This window comes from Prosopis cineraria, unplaced genomic scaffold (genome assembly GCF_029017545.1).
Source record: "Prosopis cineraria cultivar Desert tree isolate PC_DT_omini unplaced genomic scaffold, ASM2901754v1 PC1, whole genome shotgun sequence".
NCBI classification, from domain to species: domain Eukaryota; kingdom Viridiplantae; phylum Streptophyta; class Magnoliopsida; order Fabales; family Fabaceae; genus Prosopis; species Prosopis cineraria.
Genome location: NW_026555332.1, coordinates 44,271,668 through 44,291,634, shown reverse-complemented (window position 1 = coordinate 44,291,634; position 19,967 = coordinate 44,271,668). Strand labels below are relative to the sequence as shown.

At 34.7% G+C, this 19,967-nt stretch overlaps 2 protein-coding genes and 1 long non-coding RNA gene across 4 annotated transcripts; 1 reads left to right on the top strand and 2 right to left on the bottom strand.

Moving 5' to 3' along the window:
• The first annotated feature begins 3,795 nt into the window (after positions 1 to 3,795).
• Positions 3,796 to 8,376, top strand: LOC129301637 (F-box/LRR-repeat protein 17-like). Its single transcript, XM_054940245.1, has 11 exons — positions 3,796 to 4,490; positions 4,780 to 4,881; positions 5,232 to 5,376; positions 5,500 to 5,684; positions 6,380 to 6,484; positions 6,657 to 6,754; positions 6,843 to 7,060; positions 7,146 to 7,212; positions 7,312 to 7,397; positions 7,609 to 7,707; positions 8,079 to 8,376. Exons 1-11 carry the CDS (start codon positions 3,871 to 3,873, stop codon positions 8,151 to 8,153), a joined length of 1,800 nt encoding a protein of 599 aa, XP_054796220.1. The 5' UTR covers positions 3,796 to 3,870; the 3' UTR covers positions 8,154 to 8,376.
• LOC129301721 (uncharacterized) lies at positions 4,484 to 15,706 on the bottom strand. Of its 2 annotated transcripts, none has more exons than XR_008591094.1 (3): positions 15,462 to 15,706; positions 14,667 to 15,224; positions 4,484 to 4,549 (listed from the first exon to the last, which is right to left on the bottom strand). It is a non-coding gene; the product is annotated as an uncharacterized LOC129301721 (long non-coding RNA). The 2 variants fall into 2 exon arrangements; XR_008591088.1 differs by lacking the exon at positions 4,484 to 4,549 and adding an exon at positions 11,035 to 11,285.
• An 815-nt stretch (positions 15,707 to 16,521) lies between these two features.
• LOC129320271 (auxin-induced protein AUX28-like) lies at positions 16,522 to 18,883 on the bottom strand. The gene is made up of 5 exons (XM_054965638.1): positions 18,498 to 18,883; positions 17,550 to 17,770; positions 17,282 to 17,417; positions 17,095 to 17,156; positions 16,522 to 16,962 (listed from the first exon to the last, which is right to left on the bottom strand). The coding sequence occupies exons 1-5, from the start codon at positions 18,758 to 18,760 to the stop codon at positions 16,925 to 16,927; spliced, it is 720 nt and encodes a 239-aa protein (XP_054821613.1). The 5' UTR covers positions 18,761 to 18,883; the 3' UTR covers positions 16,522 to 16,924.
• Positions 18,884 to 19,967: the final 1,084 nt, after the last annotated feature.

The following is a 19,967-nucleotide window of genomic DNA, read 5'->3' as shown; positions in this document are numbered from 1 at the left end:
CTATTACACTTCCATTAACCTCAACAATGCCTAAAATTTTGAATCTTCAACCCTATAAGGAAACCCTAATATGAAATTCATCGTCAAACTCAATGAAAAATAGGTAGAATGGTATTAAGGAAGGCTAGGGAGCTTACCACAAATGATCTCCAAGCTCTAAATCCTTTTAAAGCTCTAGGCAATCGTGCCCTAGTAGAGCAAAAATCACCCTTATTTCACAACCACAGATATACAAGTGGACTTCAAATTGACCTAAGCCGATATGAAAGACCTATAATTATACATAAAAACATAAAATTAGAGACATTATAATTAACTACACAATCTTTCATTTTAAAGACCTCCTTTTTGCTTTTAGGTTGGTCATTGCCTATTAAACATAAAACTGTGAGGTGAGATAAGCATCTCAATAACTAAAGAACAAAACCCAAGCACATATAAAACATCTCAATAATAGGCATGCAAAGTGGGCATATTTTCAAAGACAATAGTTCAAAGATGCTTAAGCATGCAATTAAAATAATATATACAACACATGATTGATGCACCACCTTATCATTCTCCTTATTCCCTTTAACTAAACTCATAGGCCACTAATTAGGAATAAGACTAGCCTATATGATTGTAATACCTATGCTTTCTAATATTGAGGGGTCATCCAGGCAAAGGCTCTTACCCTTGCTATCAAACCATGAATTCTCCCCTTTTCTTAAGTCTCTCAGGCGTTATAATGCTCGACTCCCACACCATTCCTCGTAGCAACTGGTGATAAAAGGCAATGCTTGACCTATACCACCTCCCGGAGGACAACAACAATATAATACACTATATATATAATCATACTAACCCTTAGGACCACTCACAGTGAAGGCTTACTGCGTGGATTTAAATTCTCTACTCTCCTTAGAGTAAACTCCCACCCAATCATGATCATGCTAATATATAATTCATGCTCTTAACATGCAATTTTACAAACTCGTGTTCAACAACTTTACAATCACTAACATGCTTGACTTTGACAATTTGTCATATTTAAGCATTTCATAGCGTCATATGTCAAAATCACCTACTTCACACCATTTCTAAAACATGAACACAATAAATTGATATCAAGATACACTTTAAGCAATTCATAACACTCATAATCACAAATTATAAGTATCTAAAAGGATTTATGTTATCGGTTACTTCAGCTCTTGATATATCAACCAAGAGTACTTGTAAATATCAAACGAAGCTTTCAATAAGCTTAATAGCATCGACGACGGTCAATCTACAATCAAATATATCAATTGTCATCAATGACTAATTATGCTTAATTAATTCTAACAAAAGGCTAAGCCTAAAAATTTCGCTATGGTCATGTATCCATAGTTAAACCCATTTTTATATTACATTAATTCACCTAAACTCCTATCAGTTTAATCAATACCACTATTAACTTAATTAATTTGCTCCAGGATTTACTCTAAACCCCACTTAACAACCCTAAATCATCTTTAGTATCATAATCCATTGATTAGATAACTTAAACAACATCTAACAACTTCCACAAAGTCGAATCAATGGCTAGAACTCCACCATTTTTTAACTCTCGCATGAACACCCGAAAAGATGACAAGAATATGGAGCAAGAAGGAAGAAGAGGGAGTATAGAAGCTTACCTAAGGGATTAGGAACTCCAAATAGCCCTTGATGGATGAAACTTCAAACCCTATCAGAGTTCTCTCAACCTCCTCTCGAATGCCCCCTAACTCTCCAAAATTTTGACTTAAAAATGCCTTGTGGACCTTATTTTGTTGTGTGTTGGCATAGCCAAGGGACCTTTGGTTGCAGCCAAATGTCATAAATTAAGGGTCGAGATATAATCAATCTAATTGTACACAAATGTGACCTAATATTACATAGAGTTTAATTTTAAGCTCCAATTACAGTTCAGTTGACCCATTAATCATTTGTATACTATATCTAATTTGAGTTAACTCTTAAATGATTAATTTGTTCTTAGTTACTTAATTAACTTATATTAAATTTTTTGAAATGTTACACTCCCCCCAACGTCCATCCACTCCACCTCCCCCCGAATAAGGCTTAATGCGCTTTTAACATCCCAGGTAGGTTGGGATGTTAAACAAACAAATGCTGAGGCTACTTTGAATGGCATTGGTGAACGTAAAATAGAGCGTGCTCAAATTTAAGGAAACTGAACTTATAGGTCTAAACTCACGAGGACAGATCTATAAGAGCCAGGTCAATCCATTTCCCGGTTCCAGGAAATATACGATATCGACAGTTGTGATATAGGACTACTTAATCCTGGAACATTGGATTCTGTTGAACATGCCATTTTTTAAAATGGGCTGATCTCTCTAAGACCTGCTGCCGAGTGTTTGTCGTTTGCACCTTGTCCGCCTCGCTTGACCGTTGAGCCTATTTCACTGCCTCGTGAGACACGCGCTATTTTACGACCGACGTAGAATTTCATATGTCCAGGGTAGTCTGATTAATTAGATTAATCAACCAACGTCTTGCGCCGAAGACAAAAAGAAAAGAAACAAAAAAAGAAACAAAAACGACTATCTTGATGTCGTCGAACGTTGGAAAGTATAAACCCCATTAGAGAAAATTAGAAACATGGCAAATTGTGGCCACCGATATTGCATATCGCATTTTGATTCCCTTAAATTTATTTAGTTCTGACAGCTTGCATTGACTATTTTGCAGACATATATGAATATCTGTTATTATTGTTGCTGTTATCAAATGATATAAAATATAAAATTTATAACAAGTTTTACTCATAGTAATAAAACCCACTGCTTATTCTTATAATTCTGCTATAATATTGTCCACAATCAACTTCAATTTCATTTACTGTCTATCTGAAGGTGTCAAAGTGAAAAGAAGCTTTGCAAAACGCCAGTGAAATTAACTCAGCTGGTCATGCATTTTGAAAATAAAAATCTTAAAAATATTTATTTGTCCTCAATATACTTAGTTAATGGTCACGTCTACATTTTATTTTACTTGTCCTCTACGGGAATATACCTGTGTGTGTGTGTGTGTGTTGGGGCCAAATTGAACACCATGGGAATATCTTATATATATTTACTTGCTATATACATATATATATTTGATCAAAATATTTTTTTTTTGGCCTGAAATATTTGATCAAAATGCGTGTGTTCTATTGATTCCTGTTTCATCAATTTATTATATTAAATTTTGTATACCCGGGACATTTGTATAACCAAGTTTTTTTTTTTTTTGACCATGAATTGTATAACCAAAGTTATAGTTATTCATAAAACATTTATCAGTGCCGGTTACATCATTGCATTAGCGAAATATTTTTTTTTTTTGCCAGAACATTAGCGGAATAAATTGAAGGCAATATATAGCACAAGTTTGATATCCTGTAAGCTTATTTTTCCAAATTTTTAAATTATATTTTACATGAATCTAACGTCGACCTATTTTCATCAATCAATCAATGCCGTGAAATTAAAAAAGGACACAATTAATATTTTTTCAAAACGTATTTAATACTGTAATCCATCGGCTCCACAAAAGTAGATTTTTTGAGTTTTCGAATTTTTCATTATTTGATCCGAACTGATTTCACAAAATCACATTCACGCTGCTTGAGTTTTGGACTATTGACCCCTCATCACACGATGTTTTTGAACCCGCAATGATTTTCTTTTTTAAAAAAATTGGAGCGGCTCCAAAATTAAAAAACGCGCAACGCAGGAAAAAAGCCATGAAAATGGCGCCAAGTCTCCCGCCCCACCTCTCTATTTTTACTCTCTCGGTGTCTTCATTTTTTTCCTCCTTCCTCACCTTCTCCAAACACTCTCACTTCTCTTTATGCAACACTACCACCCCCAATCCCATACCGCCGCCACCCCCGGTGGCGCCGGCAGTGTCATTCCCGACGTCAAGCGCGGCAAAAAGCGCGGCAATTATAACTGTGGACGCTGCGGTCTTCCTAAGAAGGGTCATGTTTGCCATCTCAGAACTCCCACATCTGCCCCTGCTACTACTCCTACCGATTTATCCGTATCGAGTTTTTCTGCCATTTCCGGCCCTTCATCTGTCAGCGCAGCTCGTCAGCCGCCGCCCCGGCAGCCTTACTCTCGCCTCCGTCGCGCGCTATCATTCGATGACGTCGATGACCATACCAGCGGATTTGATCCGTCGGAGTTGTCTGACGGAGACGATCCGGATCTATTTTTGGACCCAGAGCCGGTTCTGGATTCGTCCGGGTTGCCAGCAAATCTTTTGTGGGAAGTGCTGAAGAGGTTGCCGCCGACGGGATTGTTGTCAGCGGCTAGGGTATGTAAGGGATGGAGGGATATGACGAGGAGGCTGTGGAGGGCAGCGGAAGAGCTTAAACTCAGGGTTCCAGCAGGCGTTCAGCTGGGATTTGTTGCATCGATGCTGCAGAAGTGTCCGGGGGTCGTAAAGCTCTCTCTTAAAATGGAAAGGTGTGGATTTTGTTTGATTCAACAGACTCACCCAGATCTGCAGAACTGTACTGCCGAATCTTAGACATTGAAAATTTATCTGAAATTAGTGATCGGATATCGCAAAAGATGCATACAAAAAAAAAAAGTATAAGTTGGCAAAACGAAAATTAATCTAATGAAGCCTGGATTTTGTGAATGGGGAAATTATCATGACTGCATTGGGAATCAATATTAGCAGACGCTATCTTGACAAAATCCATTACCAGTTCTGTGTCCTAACTCTAGATTTATTTCCCTGATTTTCCAGCGATGTAGATTCGACCATGCTGGCCTGCATTGCATTCTCATGCCCCAATCTTGAGTTTATGGATATGTCAACATCTAATACTGCAATCAATCGGATCAATGGGTATTACTCGTGTTATAGTTTGTCCTATTGTTTGTTTTTTGGGCTAATGTACCTTTTTTCTTGTTTTGTATGTGAAATAAGCTTTCCAGTTCTTGAGCTCTGTTGTCTACACACACACACACACGTAGTTTATCCTGAAAAATAAAAGGCTGCAGTGAGTGAAATTTAGTTTAAGTGAGTCAAGACCTACTCCTGCATATATCCATCATGCTAATGTAAATGATATTCAAACTTACATTGCAAAATTCTTGAACCTAATTTCTATTCCTTTTCTTGATGAAAGTTCACAATAAATAAACTACATTGGGCGTTCTGATCAATAACCCTATGGTTCAAATTCAAAAATCCAGGGATGAATTAAGTCGATTTGTTGCTGATAAACGAAGCTTGAAATGCCTCAAGATGGAAGGTTGTCATAATCTGGGGGGTTTTGTTCTGTGTTCTTCCAGTCTTTCAACACTTTGGCTATCGGATCTCCATTCTCTTTCTAAGATGGTGATTACCTTTCTTTTCTAACTTAATTTTGTAAGGTGTGATCATTCTCTACATATGAAAATTTCTTGTTTGTCTTTGGGATAAGCTATTCTCTAATTACTGACGGTAACATTGAACTGGTAGGTATTTAATTGTCCCCAGCTAAGAGAGATATCATTAGAATTTTCTCGCCAAGAAAATGAAACTACTGATATCACTGCCATGGTTGAAAATTTGGGGCGAACTTGCCCGAGGTTGCAAAACATACATATAGCTTCAATGCAGCTTTCTAATGCTGCTGTGCTTGCTCTAACGTCTGCTCAGTTGAGGTTTGTTAAAATCTTTGCCTTGCTGACTGTTTTCCAATTGTAATAAACAATATCCATTTATGTAAGGTTCATTGAACTAAATAATGCTTTGATTTTCTAGATAACTTCATGTACTGTGTCTGTGTGTGTTCTTTTCAATAAGCTTGGACGATAATACACGTGCTGGCACCTTTAGTCATATGACTAAAGATTTTCAAGTGAAGACAATAACACTTGTTGCATCACAAATAAAATATTTAGTGCCTAAAAGTAAATGCTAATAACAAAAGAAGTCAGTTTGATATAAAGTACGATTTTCCACAACTTATTAAGCACATCCATTTCGTAGTTGTGTTTATGTCCGAGGCTTAAAAAGTACATCAGCTATATTTAAATTTTTTGGTGTGGCTGTGCGTGTTTATAATCTATTGATACTTTTAAATTTTACAATGAAAAGTACAATGGTATCATAAGGTCTGATGTTCAGGATTTGATTCTTTCCATTCCTATCCTCCAACTTTCAGCACATTGCTCGATTGTAGCCCATTCTGTAAGTCAATATGTAATTTATAGGTTATAGAGTTGGCTTTCCTTTGTTAAGCTTTACTACTGTTTATGTGCGTTTTATTTTGTATGTTCTGAATCAGTTGTAATTGGTTAGCACCCACATCCTTTAATAAGCCTTATAACGATTGTTTGTATATTTCATCATTCAGAGGGTTGCAAATGCTTTCTCTAGTTCTTGGATCTGAAGTTACCGATGCATCAGTTGCTGCAATTGCTTCCAGCTATCCAAATCTAGAATTGCTTGATCTCAGTGGGTATGTTTATGTCCTTATTCTAATTGCCTTTATTTTAGGGGATTTTAGAAGATGCTTTCAATTTGGAGACAACTAATATATGTAGCAACTCAGCATGGTGCACAAATATAATCAAAAAGTCAAATGTGAGCATATATGTTTGACTATATATGTTAATTTGTTTTTGTAACAGATCTAGTATCAGTGACAGTGGAATTGGGATAATCTGCAATACATTCCCTGAAACATTGTCAAGACTTCTCCTTGCCCTTTGCCCCAACGTGACCTCAAGTAAATTTCCTTTTGTATCCTATATTTCTTCACAAACTTCAATATTTGCTCAAGTTTCCACCACTAATCTGCTGTGCACATGTTTTAGGTGGCATTCAATTTGCTTCAGCTCAATTGCCACTCCTTGAACTTATGGACTGTGGCATGACCATATGTGATCCTAATTCCGAAAGTCAAACTGCTGATGAAAACAACTGCAAATCACTGGAGACATCCAATTCTAATCTTCACCTTGTGAATCAGAAGTTAATTATCAAACATAACCGATTGAAGAAACTAAGTTTATGGGGCTGTTCTGGCTTGGATGTGAGTTTCACTACTATGAAGAAGTTTGTTGCATATTCTTTCTCTAGCTTGTTAGTGTTAAGCTTTTTCTCCAATTAATGTGCAGGCTCTATATTTAAACTGCCCGCAGCTCAATGATCTGAATCTAAATTCTTGTAAAAATTTGCACCCAGGTAGTTATTTAATTTCCCTCTTCTTAGTGGTTGCATATTAAATTCAACTTGGTTTTCATAAAAAGTTCGATAATTAATTGTCCTTTTAAATTTATTCAGAGAGATTGTTGCTTCAGTGCCCCAGTTTAGAAAACGTGCATGCATCAGGTTGTCAGGACATGCTAATTGGGGCTATTCAAAGTCAGGTAAGAAAGCAGGTCCGATGATTTTTGTTCTGTGGTATTCTCCTTGGTTCTCTGTAAGGTGGAGCTTCATGGGGCAATTTGGATCTGATGAGCTACATATGATGAAACCTGAACAAAATCTCAGTATATACTTAGGCGTATGGTTTGAAATTCTGTGGGTCTCTAAGACCAAGTTTATTTAACCAAACATTGGTCTTCATTTTGTTTGCAGGTCTGCAATGCTTTTACTGCTATGGAGAACCTATCACCTTATAAACGTCTACCCGATGGCTCCAAAAGGGTCAGGGTTCCGCATTTTCTCAGTAGTGAGGTACAGCTAAAAGAAATATCACAGAACATGATAGTGTGCTTTTGATTGATTCCTTTGAAGTTGAAATTAAAATTAGCAGGGTAGCAACTTCAATGCAATGCATGCAATTGAGATGGGCTATTTACTGTTGTTCATGTGCCATTTAGGTTTAATAATATAATTGTGTATTGTACAAGGAGATGCAGCATCTGTGCTTTAATGGAGTGCCGAATCTTGTGTATTTTGTTCATATTTTCTCATTCTCCATCACCCACACAGAAAATGGATTTCAAGATGTCTATATTTTATTTGTAGCGTGCCTTACTCCCACAGATGTAGATGGTTTTCTGTTGAATTTGAAACTCACCATATAATTTCATTTCTTTTTGCAGTTGCCTCATGATGGGAAAAAGCGGAGGAGGGCTGAGAAAAGGCTCTGCAATGTCCATGTCGACAGATTTTACTGATACATGTTCAACATTATTTGTTGGAGTCTAAACTCCAAGGGCTGTATCCCATAGGCGCGGAACAGGTCATATCATGCTCAATCTTTTCTAGTCAGGGTATGAAATTGGTCCTGTAGCACTGTCCATTTTATGGTAAACGTGTCGATCATCATAAATAGCTGAGTTATATGGACATGGGATGATTCTCATTTTTTCTAATAAGATCTCATTTTTTTTCCGTCAAGTTCTTTCATGTTAATAAGTAATGCACGAGGATTCAGTGAGTAGAAATAATTTGGATTGAGTGTTGCTGGAGTAAAATTACACTGCAACAAGTCATGGACACGGTATTTGATGAAATATGAAGTATTCCTTTGTGTTTGACAATGTAGACACTGCTTTATAAGGTCTTTGGTGTTCGCAGTTGATTTTTTTGAGTTTCGTTGTTATCCTAAAATGAGAATGAAAAATATCACAAGGTACTACTACAATTGTACAATAGTACCTAAGATCTGCAGTCTAATGAACTATGAAGACTCGTCAGTCAACACAAGAACCTGTAAAATCAATTGCTGGTTTTAAATTTATCAGGTGTGTGATTTCAGTTCTTGATCTGCGAAATCCTGTTCCTTGCCGTGCTCGTCTTTAGTTAAGTTTAATCTAGCTGTCAATTTTGTATCGGAATTGAACACCATATCACTTGTCGAAAGGCATGCCAAGCTTGGGTTGTTCAATTAGAAAACTAGATTAAAGCATTATTTTAGACTGTTAACTGTATAATGCCTTCATTGTGCCTTTCATTTCATTCAAGTGCTTTGCAATTGCTTTCATTGGGCATCATTTCTGGTCATTGCGCCTAATATCAATTCATTTAGCAACATTTCTGGACCACAATATCAAGTTCTTTATTCTATGGGTTACATAATAACAAACATTCAAACAGTGGCTATCATTTGTATTGGTTACTTGAAATTGTTAGGTTGCTGTTGCTTTACTTTAATATATTGTCAAAATTAAAGGATAATAATGTTGACATACAGTTTAGTTTTTTTTTTTTTTTTTATATAGATCTTGACATACAACTTATTACCACAGCTATTGCTATCAGCGGCCCAACACTAGCTATCACCTAAATCCCATCCATACGTGCCACAAAAAATGAGGGACCATTCAACAACAATTCCTTATAACTTCGATTCTTAGGTTTATGTATGCCAATTTGGCACTGATTCTAGAAATCTCCTTCGGTACGATAGAATTCTAACTTCGCAATGAAATTCGAAATGAAAATACCACTTGTGCAAGCAAATCTCCACTCTATTGGACACAAGATTCCATCAAAATTCATGGAAGCCTCTTTCTGCCTATCTCTGAATGTCTCTCCTTTTCTTTTATTCCTTTGTTTATTTATTTATTTATTTTTTGGAAATTTACATCTTATGATATTTTTGCCCTCATTTTCAAAACTTAAATGATCATTTTGTTCCTTACTTGTAAGTTTTTCCCTACCCTCTTCTCTCTCTCTCTCTCTGTGATGTCCCTACTCTATCTATTCTCTCATCCCTCATCTCTTCTATCCTTTATACCCTGCCTTGCGTTCTTCCTCTCCATCTGTCGGACGCAGGTTTCAATTTTTTTTTTTTTTTGCTTAGGCTTTAAAATTCTTCAATTTGTCATTTTTCAATAATTATTTTTATGGATGTTCCTTTTTTTTTTCCTTCACATTTTACACATATATCCGCTTTTAATAATAATTTGTATATTAATAAATTTTTTATTCTTATAAAAATATATATGGTTTTTTTTATTTTTAGTTTCAATTTATGATGATTGAGAACATTATAATTTCACAAATATGAGAATTCAGATTAATGAATATAAGGGATAAAATAATTTTTTTTATAAATATTAAGTTTCTATTTTAGATCAAGATTAGTTTAGAGAAAATACTTATATGTTAGATTGGAAGGAGTATATTTTATCTATATCATACTCCCACTAAACCACAATATAGGGAGTTTTCTAGAAGTTTTTTTTAGTCCTAAATATAGAGCATTTGATGTGTTTTATTATTTTTTCAGTTATATTTTTATTTTATTATATTCCACTCAAGTAATTAATGAGGGTATTTTGAATAACTTAAATATTATATTTAATTCAATCAAGGGTTTGATTGAAACTATGTGAAATTTTTTAGAAAATCAATATTTAACCACCTTTTTTAGAAATATAAATTAGTAAATAATGACTTATTGGTATATTGTGATTTAAAAGGAGAAGTTACTAAATATAAAATAAGATTAAATGGTAATTTAAACTTTAAATTATAGGTCTAAAAATAATTTGAAACCTGAATTTATATTTAATATATTTTAAACCTCCAACAATTAAATTTATACAAATGTGGCTCCTTTTGTTAATTTCAAAATGTGTGTCAATGTACATAGCAAATAATAAACGATTTAAAACTTCAAGCCAAGATTAGCCAATTGAGCAAATATGATGACAAATATGAAGCTAAATGGAGCTCTCATGAACCTAGCTGGGTTAGACTTGATGTTAAGAGTTTAGTTAATACTAATGGTGTTGCTATTAATGAGAGCATTATTAGAGATGATAAAAGAAACTAGATTAAAGGATTTTTCAAGAATCTAGGCTATCACCTTAGTACAACAGTCGAGCCTCTGTGAATGTTAGAAGGTCTCAACCTTTGTAGAAATGAGAATCTTACCAAAATTAATGTCTACTTTGATTTCATGGATATAGTTCGAAGATCTCTATCATGAGAGATGAGATGATCACATTCAATTATGTCTATATAAAAGCTAACAATTGCGCTAATTTTTTTATTTCACAAGACATCTTATGAAGATTTTGATATTTTTATTTTTAACAATCTACCCCACAATTTATATAAGCCTTAAGACTTTAGATATAACTAGACAATAGTCATTTTGTGGCCTTATATTAAAAAAATGTGCATTAATTGTTAATGGTGGCCCAAGAATTTTTTTCCTTCTCATCACTACTCTCTCCTCTACCAGGTGGCTTCCTCCTCTCCTCCCTCTTCTCATTTCTTGGAAAAACTACACTGAAATGTAGAAGGACGACATGGAGCTCCCAAGCCTTTGATGCCAAGTCCCAAGCTTCTGTCTTTGACCCTCCAAAGCGTCAGTGGAAGTATCAACATAAAAGTATGAGATCTACTTGTAATACTCAAGAATTTTAAGTAAAATTTAAAATATATAATAATGTATTTTAATTATATTTGTATTAATTTTGGAAATGTTTAGAGAAGAAGGATCGTTGGTCTAGTGGTAGTTGTGTTGTCAATTACTTCTTTAGGTCCTTGGTTCGAATCTATCTTGTGCAATTTCATTTAATTTGGCTCCAGTGTTTGGGTGAAATTACAAGTTTACCCTTCGGTATTAAAAAAAATAGAACAGAGTGATAGAGATAAAATGCACGATCAATTTCTTCCATTCTCATTTTTTTTTCATTTTCTTCGAAAGCTCCAGAATCAGCTAGCACGTCCTCAACTCCTCCGATTTACCTCCTCCATTTCCCTACTGGTTGACGCCGGCTATCATGAACGAGGAGCCTTCCTCTCCTTCCTCTGTTGTTTTGCTACTTGGGAATGTTGGAGTTCTTCATTATCTCCCTTGTTTCGCATCAGGGATCAATCAACCTCACTAGCTACCAAATCATCATCATTGATAGCTACGATAGCTCCGTTCGCTGCTGATGCGAAGTCTCACAGTGAGCTTTTCTTTCCCTAGTTCTTATGGTTAGCTATTTTTGTGTGCCACTATTTGTTTTTTCCTCCTCCTCTCGTGCTTCTCGTCTCTGATTTGGTTTAAGGGAGTTTAAAATTTTCTCCCTGTTTACAGCGTCCTTTCAAGTGGTTGTAGGAGGTCTATTTTGATGGATGTCATTTTTCCCTATATTTGCCTTCGTCCCTTCCTCTCAGTGTCTACCAGTGTGAACGGAGGTAAAGAGATTTTGAGTCTACTTTTCTCTCATCATTTTTTTTGTGTGTGCGTATCTTAGGACTAAAATGATGAAGCTTTAATTTTTCTACTATCGTGAATTTTTGAAAAGGATGAGAGGTTGATTCAAGATGAAATTTTAATGTTAGACCAAGGTGGTACTTAATTAATTTGAATCCTATGGATTTAAGATTTATACTTTTTTTGGTAGGTATAGGATTTGAGAGGTTGTTTGATTTAAATGTTTATATTGAAAATCTTTAGGAAATGAAATCAAAGAGTAAGGAGTTTGATTTGGGTTTAAGAATTAGTGTTCGGAAGGTGCTTATGATAATGACGAAAAAACTTTACTTAGGTTGTATATTTTTTAACTTTAATTGGTCATTGCAATTAGTATGTTCAATTTAAGTACTATTACTCTATAAACTTACAAAGGGAATTTGAGCATGACATTTGTACAGGAAATTTTGAAATCATAAAAATAAATGGTTGTTGATGAACTATGTGATAAGGGATGTGAATGTAAAAAATAATAATAATAATAATAATAAGAGGGAAAATAAGCCTTATTGTGGAATATTGGAAGTAATGTAGTTTTGGAATTTTGACAAGAAGTTTATTAGGAGATTGTATTTTAGTGGAATGCTGAGTTGTGATCGAATATGATTTTTTGTTAAATTTCATTAACTCTAATGGGTACATACTTAGTTTGGGTATTAATTGTTCATGAATTTAACTTGAATCATATGAAGAATTTTGAGTATGAAATTGTGCTGAGACAAGTTGCATTCTATAAAATTGTATGGATAATAATTATAAATGATAATGTTTAAAAATTTAATTTGGGAATGCCTTTGAGTTGCTTGATAGAAAGGGTGATATGAGAAACTGGAATTTAGAGTGATTAATTATACTATGTGTATATATAATATTAATTAAGTTTTGTTGCTTGCATTTGACAAGAGTTGGAAAGAGTTTATCAAACTTGATTATGACATTGAATTTTCTTTTTATATTAGATAGGGTATTTTGTGGAAGGAAGGTTTGATTGGGTTTTAAAAAGTTAATTTTAGTGCTTGAGCACACTTCAAGTAAGTGGATAGCATCCCAACTAATTTATCAATTAATTTTTCTTATTAAAATTTATTTTGTTACATTGATTATTTTAATAATAATTATGTTGATTAGTGATACTTTGTTAATTAAATTTTTTTCATTTTTAAGTTTTACAATGGTGGCGAAAAATGATTTATCATAACATATGAATGTTTTACCGCTTATGAGAATAGGATTGATAAAATTGCTTTTCATTAGTATTGGTAATTTTTGATTATTTAATAAATGCAAGCATGAGTATTGGATATAAAATTTTATTCTGACAAGTTTTAATGCTTAAAAGTATTCATGCGAGTTTGATTTTAAGAATGAGAATTGTATTTTGAAAGTGATGATTTTCTCACATGTTTGAAAATGATTTTAAGAAAGGACTTTATACAGAACACTGGTTGTTAACGGAAGTTCTATTAGCCATTGGCACATCATGGTACACCTAACTAGCAAGGTGTTTATAGCAGGTGCTAATCCCGTGCGATGGCCAACGCACGTGGAACAGAGGGATAGTTATTTGTAAGCATCGTACTCACGTTTGATTTCATGGCTTTGAGCCGTATTTGGTTATCATTACTCTCGTGGATTGTGTGTCCACATTTATTTTGTGGCTTCGACTGCGTTTGGTTACTTACCCTCGTGGACTGTGTGTCTACATTTATCTTCATGACACAAGTTGCTTTTGGGATATTTACCCTTGTGAATTATGTGTCCACGTTTATTAATTGTTCTAATAAGTTCCTATAATTATGAATATGATTATTTGGTGATTTTATAGGAATTTATTTACAAGTATGTATTTCATTTATGTGACTTCTTAAAAATCAAGTGATATTAATATTTGCTATTATAGTTCAATAGTTTAAGACTTTATTCAAAATTTTATAGAGTCATTTTAGTCTGACATTATACATTTTTTTTAGGAAAATTGTTGTCTCTTTAATTTACATGATTATTTCAAACTTTTTTTTATTCATGTTAAATTATTTATTGTTGAAACGTTATTCACTGAAAAATTGTGTTGATCTCATATAGCATCATTGATTTGTACGTCTTGCTCACCAATGATGGGTGTTTGCGGAACAGAATGGAGGCTTATTCTGTAAATATATCTTATGAATGTAAAGATGAAATTTATGTATTATGTCATGAGATATATGATTAGGTGTTCTACATAACTTATAATTAGAGTCCTTAATTTATTATATATTTTGTCTGTTGGTTGGAAGGAGTCGAGCTCCTGATTGATAAAATGTTTAAGAAAATTTTTTTTTGATACAGAATTTTTGAAAAATCTTAATTAGACAAGAGGTTCTTTCAAAATTTTTATAAAATATTAAAGTAATTATTATATAATTAATATCAATAATATTAAAATGTCAGCATAAAATCGAGTATATTTTAATTAAATAAAATAAACTTTAAATTTATAACTTACGAGATATATGATCTGGTTCGCATTCTGCATTGGTCAACTTTATTTTTTTGGGGCGTGACACTACTCATCAGGCAGACTCCTCTTCTGCTCCTCGCAATCACTTTCAGGTCCTTTGGAAGCTCTGCACAATCATTTTCTCTCTCCTCCCCACGAGCTAGTTTACCGTGCTCCTCCAATGCACCGACTGCCTCTCATTCCGAGCATGGTGTTCACCAACGGCGACTACATCGGCACTGGGAGCTGCATCGTTGACTACTCCAGCCATAGCCTTGTTGATCGTTGACAACGGCTGAGGATTGCTGGGACTACGATGTGCGAGAGCTTCTTTGATTCTATCCAAACTATTCGTGCAAGGTCCAGATCACGGTCTTGTCTATCTTCTAGCCATCACAATCTCCCCCACGCGCAGCCTCCTTCCTGTAGCGGCCAACTGCTTGGCGTTATCCCAATTAGACGAGCACCAAAAGATCAATGCTATGCAGCAAGACGACGTCGTAGCTGTGCCGTCCATCTCGGCTCAGTGGATTTACAACACCGGCTTGTTTTGTTCTCGCCCATCTACACTGCCAACGAAATGAATCAGTTCGATCTCACCTTTACCCCATATAATATTTTCGTTTTCATATTTACTTACACAATTATCATATCAGTATTTAATGATTACTTATCTTGCTCGAGTTCAATAGCGATGCAGGTAAGGTTTGATTTTTTGATTTCGGTGTTTGTATCTAAATTGACAAATTACAGAGTCTCTTCCTCGGAGGAAACCCACAAGAAGAGCCAAACAGCAGTAACCTGAGCAAGAGTCGGGGCTGGAACCTCCAAAAATGTCAGAAGAAAGCGGAGAGGTCAGGCAGCGGAAACCTATCAGGAGATGGTGGCTGATTCTTTCAACAACACTGAGCTCGCAGACAAAGTTCAGGCATTAAGGATTCAAGGTCTCGATCATCTTGGTTGAGGATGTCATTGGGGAGGTTGTCTCCACAAGAAGAAGAAGAACAACACGAAGCAGTCAGCAGAGGAGGAGGACGAGGAGGGAGAGCAAGGGAGTAGAGAAGTAGAGAAGGAGAGAGACGGTGAAGATGAGCCCTTTATTTAGAAAGTAACAACGCTTATTTGGAACTAACGATAAGAGGCTTTTAAGTTTAATTATTCAAAATTTAAAATATATTAAATATAAATTATTTTTGATTCTATAGTTCAGAATTTAAATTATCATTTAACACTATAAAATAATACCCAATCCACCCATTTTTGTTAAACTTATTTTTATAATTACACTCATTAATTATATAAAAATTTAATCATTTATATTAAAGTTTTAAATTATTAAACAATTTGATGCTTTAAATATTTAATAAAATATCATGTTGCTTCATAACAAGTTAACAACATAATGCATAATTTTTTTTCGCTTCATCTTATCATCACTGTAATTGGACAATCATAAACTTTTAATTCCTTAATTAAAATAATTAGCCGAAAAAATTCCTAAATACAAAATTCACGCCTTAGTGGTTGGATTTTATAAAGAGGAACCTTCTACGTATGTTTGTGCCTGAAATTAGGAATATTGAATTAAAAACAAGCTAAGAGAGGTCATGTAGATTTTGAAACTAGTTATATATACTTGCGTGTATTTATGTGTCACAATAATACACTTAATCAAGAACCTATATTGGCTGGCAGGCATTAATGAACACGCACATGATTTTGTTTCCTTGTCCAACTTGTTAGGGAACATTTCCAGTGCTACTCGATCCTTGATCGTAAACTAAAATCCATACGGAAGTTCATTTTGATCATACAAAATTTAAAAATATATAAAAAGAAAATGATAATAATTAAAAAAAAATTGAACACCAATATCAAGGATAGATAGATGATTAGAATAGCCAGGCACATCATTAAGCTTGTTATTATAAAACAAGCAAGAAAAGTAGACAATCAAAACAAGTAATTAAAGAAAGCCGAGTCTTTTTGTTTTTCTGGCTCGAAGAAGGCCATAACAAGTCTTGCAGAACAGATAATAGCTCCATCACTGTTTTTCTGTTCTTAACCAGTACTATTTAAGACATGTCAATGCCTCTCGTATGAAATATTACATGACAAACCATACATATAATGCATATTAATGATACAGGGAAAAAAAACTGCAATCCATTCTCTCACTAGCTCCATTACTTGGTCACGGTCGGACCACAATTACAAAGGAGTATTGGCAGGTCATGGATTCTGCTGTAACCACTATGTATACTCTAGCTTCTGTTCTTGCATTTCTCCATGGCTCTCGGTGCTGAAATTTAAACCCCAAATGATAATTTCAATCTCAGAATATGACGACGTACTATATATATTTACATAATCACTAGATATTTTGATGAGATGATCAATTATAATGGAAAAGTGGGGAAAACGTGTTACTTACCAAGTCCGATAGCCTCCTTGCCTTTCATGATACGCAAACGCTTGCATGATTCCACAAACATCCTGGGTGGACATATGGGAAAAGGTAATTATAATTAGCAGGGAGAGAATACGATACTTATTGTTATAATTAAGGATTGGGTCGTTTTAATTTTTGGGTATAATGATAATGAGATGGAAAAACTTACTCCCAAGGGACGTCGCCCACAAGCATCCAGTCGCCATCTTTGTCTTCGTAGGTTGGGACGTAGTCAAAGCTTTTTAAGAGATTCATCAGCTTACTCTCATTCATGAAATCCTTCATTCCTTGGGATCCACAGTTGCCTTCAATCGACAACGCAACATTAAATAACTAGCAATATATGCAGATCATGAATTTATATATAATTTTATTTGAGTGTTAAGGGAAAAGAAATTAATTAAAATAGAAAAGAGGTGGGGCATATAGGCACGTACCTATGGTGAAGGAGCTGAACATTTTGGCCAAGGCGTCATAGAGATCTTGGTAAGTGTTGTACAACTTGAGGTCCACTTTGCGAAGGTAAGGAGCTCCATCCATGCTCACTTTCACGAAGCTTCCGCTACTGTTAGGGATTCCTTTCTCGCTCTCTTCTCCACTGCTCTTTAATATGTTCTTTCTGAACGATCTCACTGGTGGCCAACCCACCACTTGCGCCCTGTATCATCGATATTCATACAATTCATTAATCATATATACATATGCATGGGTCGCAAGTAATATCAGCAACAGCACCATATTCAGTAGTTTAACTTTTCTATTCCGACTTGCAATTCTTTGAACGGCTCGAAAAGTCAACATGTGACCAAGAAAAGAATACAGAAAGGTTGAGCAGTTAGGATTTTCTATTGATTTCTTTCTTAGTTTATATCCTTCATTTCACATCCCCTTACAAGGCTTTTGGACTTAATGCGCATGTATGAACCGCCTTCGTTTTGTTCACATCCAGCTCACTACCTACTGCAGTTTCACTTTCTTGCCTCAAATATGTCATCATATATACATTCCTTTCACTAAAAGAACGAAAAATATGCCATAACGGCAAGAAAAGCAAATACTTATTCAGTACAAATTAAACCATCTATCAGCACTTGTACAAGTCTAAAATAATGGCTATATATATTGCCTCCCCTACTTGATTTCGTAGATAACAAATATCATTTGCGGCACGAAACCGTGCGAGTTTGATTTAATTAGTTATATTGTAAATTAAACTTTTGTTTCAAAAAGCAAGCCACTCGCTCCTGTTTCTGCGTCTATCTCATGATTATGCTATCTAACCGACCTAAATAATGCGTGGGCACTGTAAATTATTATATCTGGTGGTAGAGAAGAAGATTAAAGAGAACTGTCATAGATAATATACAGAGTAAATGAATACTTACTTGGCTGGAGGCTTGGCAGGATCAGAGGGCAGAAGTGTCTTCTCCTTTGGGGAATTCTTGCAGAGGTTATCAGTTGGATCTGATTCCTTTGACGATGAGAGATTCAACATCAAATCCACACTCTCTGATTCAGTCTCAGAGAAACCTCTCTTCCTAACCACTTCTGTTTCGGCGCCGCCTCCATTATTTCCGGGTAATCCCAGCCTCAGTTCTGTTTCCTCGAAACCCATCTTCTCCTTGTTCACACCTACGATCACTTCCATCAATAACACTGTTCACCTTCTGTGTGGATCGCTTTCTCTTTCTTACCATTCACAAGCTTCCGTCGCCTTTCTGAATCGTGATGATAATATACTAATAGTACGGGTGGGAACGAAGGAGGGTGTACTTGGGCGTGGTGGCCATTAATAGAAGCACACATGGGCCTTTTTTTCTTTCTCTCTTGTGCTGGAATGGGTTCGTGACACGTGGCACGATGCGTGAGCTGGACTTTCCGAGCTTGCTGGGATAGGTGACGGCAAGCTGATGTTATCTCCTAGTGGTTGTTCAGTGGAAAGACGTGAATATGGACACCCCATGTTCCCTGCTTTAATCCTTTTTTGATCAATCCCTAGGGTTTCGTTATTTCATACTAGAAGTAACTAAAACGATCCCTTCTATATTATATTTTTCGCCTACATCATTGCAAATAGCGTAATTATTCCTGTTTCATTTTTTAATGTAAGATGTATTTTTCATTTTACCCGATCATTACACTACCTAAGTCAATATTAATATGCTACATATTATGACCCACATGTCAACTGTCAAATTCTGAACTTCAGTTAGCATATATATCGAATTTACCCAAATATTATTAGTTAGCTGGTATAATTTTAGAAGGCTTTATATATATATATATATATATATACATATATATATAATATCAATTCGTCTTTGGATTTGAGAAACGAGCTTATTATTATATTGATCATGGATCCAAGGTTTGGACACCTAGGATCCATAAGTTTGTAAAACTCAAGAAGTTCACTCCCCAAGTGAACTCGTGGATACTTGAAATAATGACTTCCAAACGGACCACCCTTACTGGGAATTGATAATAATTGAGCAAAAAAAAAAAAAAAAACAAACAAACAAACAAGAGAAATTACATCTTAACCATTCATATATTTTACACACTTTTACCTCTCTTATCTTCACTTTTTAACGTTTGTTTTGATATAATTTAAAATAAATGGGTAATATTTGTGGTAAAAGGATAGATAAATATTTTTAAGAAATTTTTGAAATTTATTGCAGATTTTTCCAAATTTTATTGAATATTATTTTTAATTCCCTAAAATTTATTTTTTATTGATTTGTTATTTTATGTTAGGTGGCTACATGAAAAAGAGAAGAAGAAAGAGAATAAATTGGGAAGTTTTCTTTCTCTCTCTCTTTTTTCCTTTCTTTTTATTTTATTTTCTTCTC

Bases quoted from the DNA above. Each gene is read 5' to 3' on its own strand.
- LOC129301637 (XM_054940245.1), top strand. From the start codon at position 3,871: ATGCAACACTACCACCCCCAATCCCATACCGCCGCCACCCCCGGTGGC. The intron at 4,491-4,779 runs GTGTGGATTTTG...CTGATTTTCCAG, and splicing joins CTCTCTCTTAAAATGGAAAG to CGATGTAGATTCGACCATGC. The intron at 6,485-6,656 runs GTATGTTTATGT...TTTTTGTAACAG, and splicing joins GAATTGCTTGATCTCAGTGG to ATCTAGTATCAGTGACAGTG.
- LOC129320271 (XM_054965638.1), bottom strand. From the start codon at position 18,760: ATGGAAGTGATCGTAGGTGTGAACAAGGAGAAGATGGGTTTCGAGGAA. The intron at 17,771-18,497 runs GTAAGTATTCAT...TCGATGATACAG, and splicing joins CCTGCCAAGCCTCCAGCCAA to GGCGCAAGTGGTGGGTTGGC. The intron at 16,963-17,094 runs GTAAGTAACACG...TTTAAATTTCAG, and splicing joins CAAGGAGGCTATCGGACTTG to CACCGAGAGCCATGGAGAAA.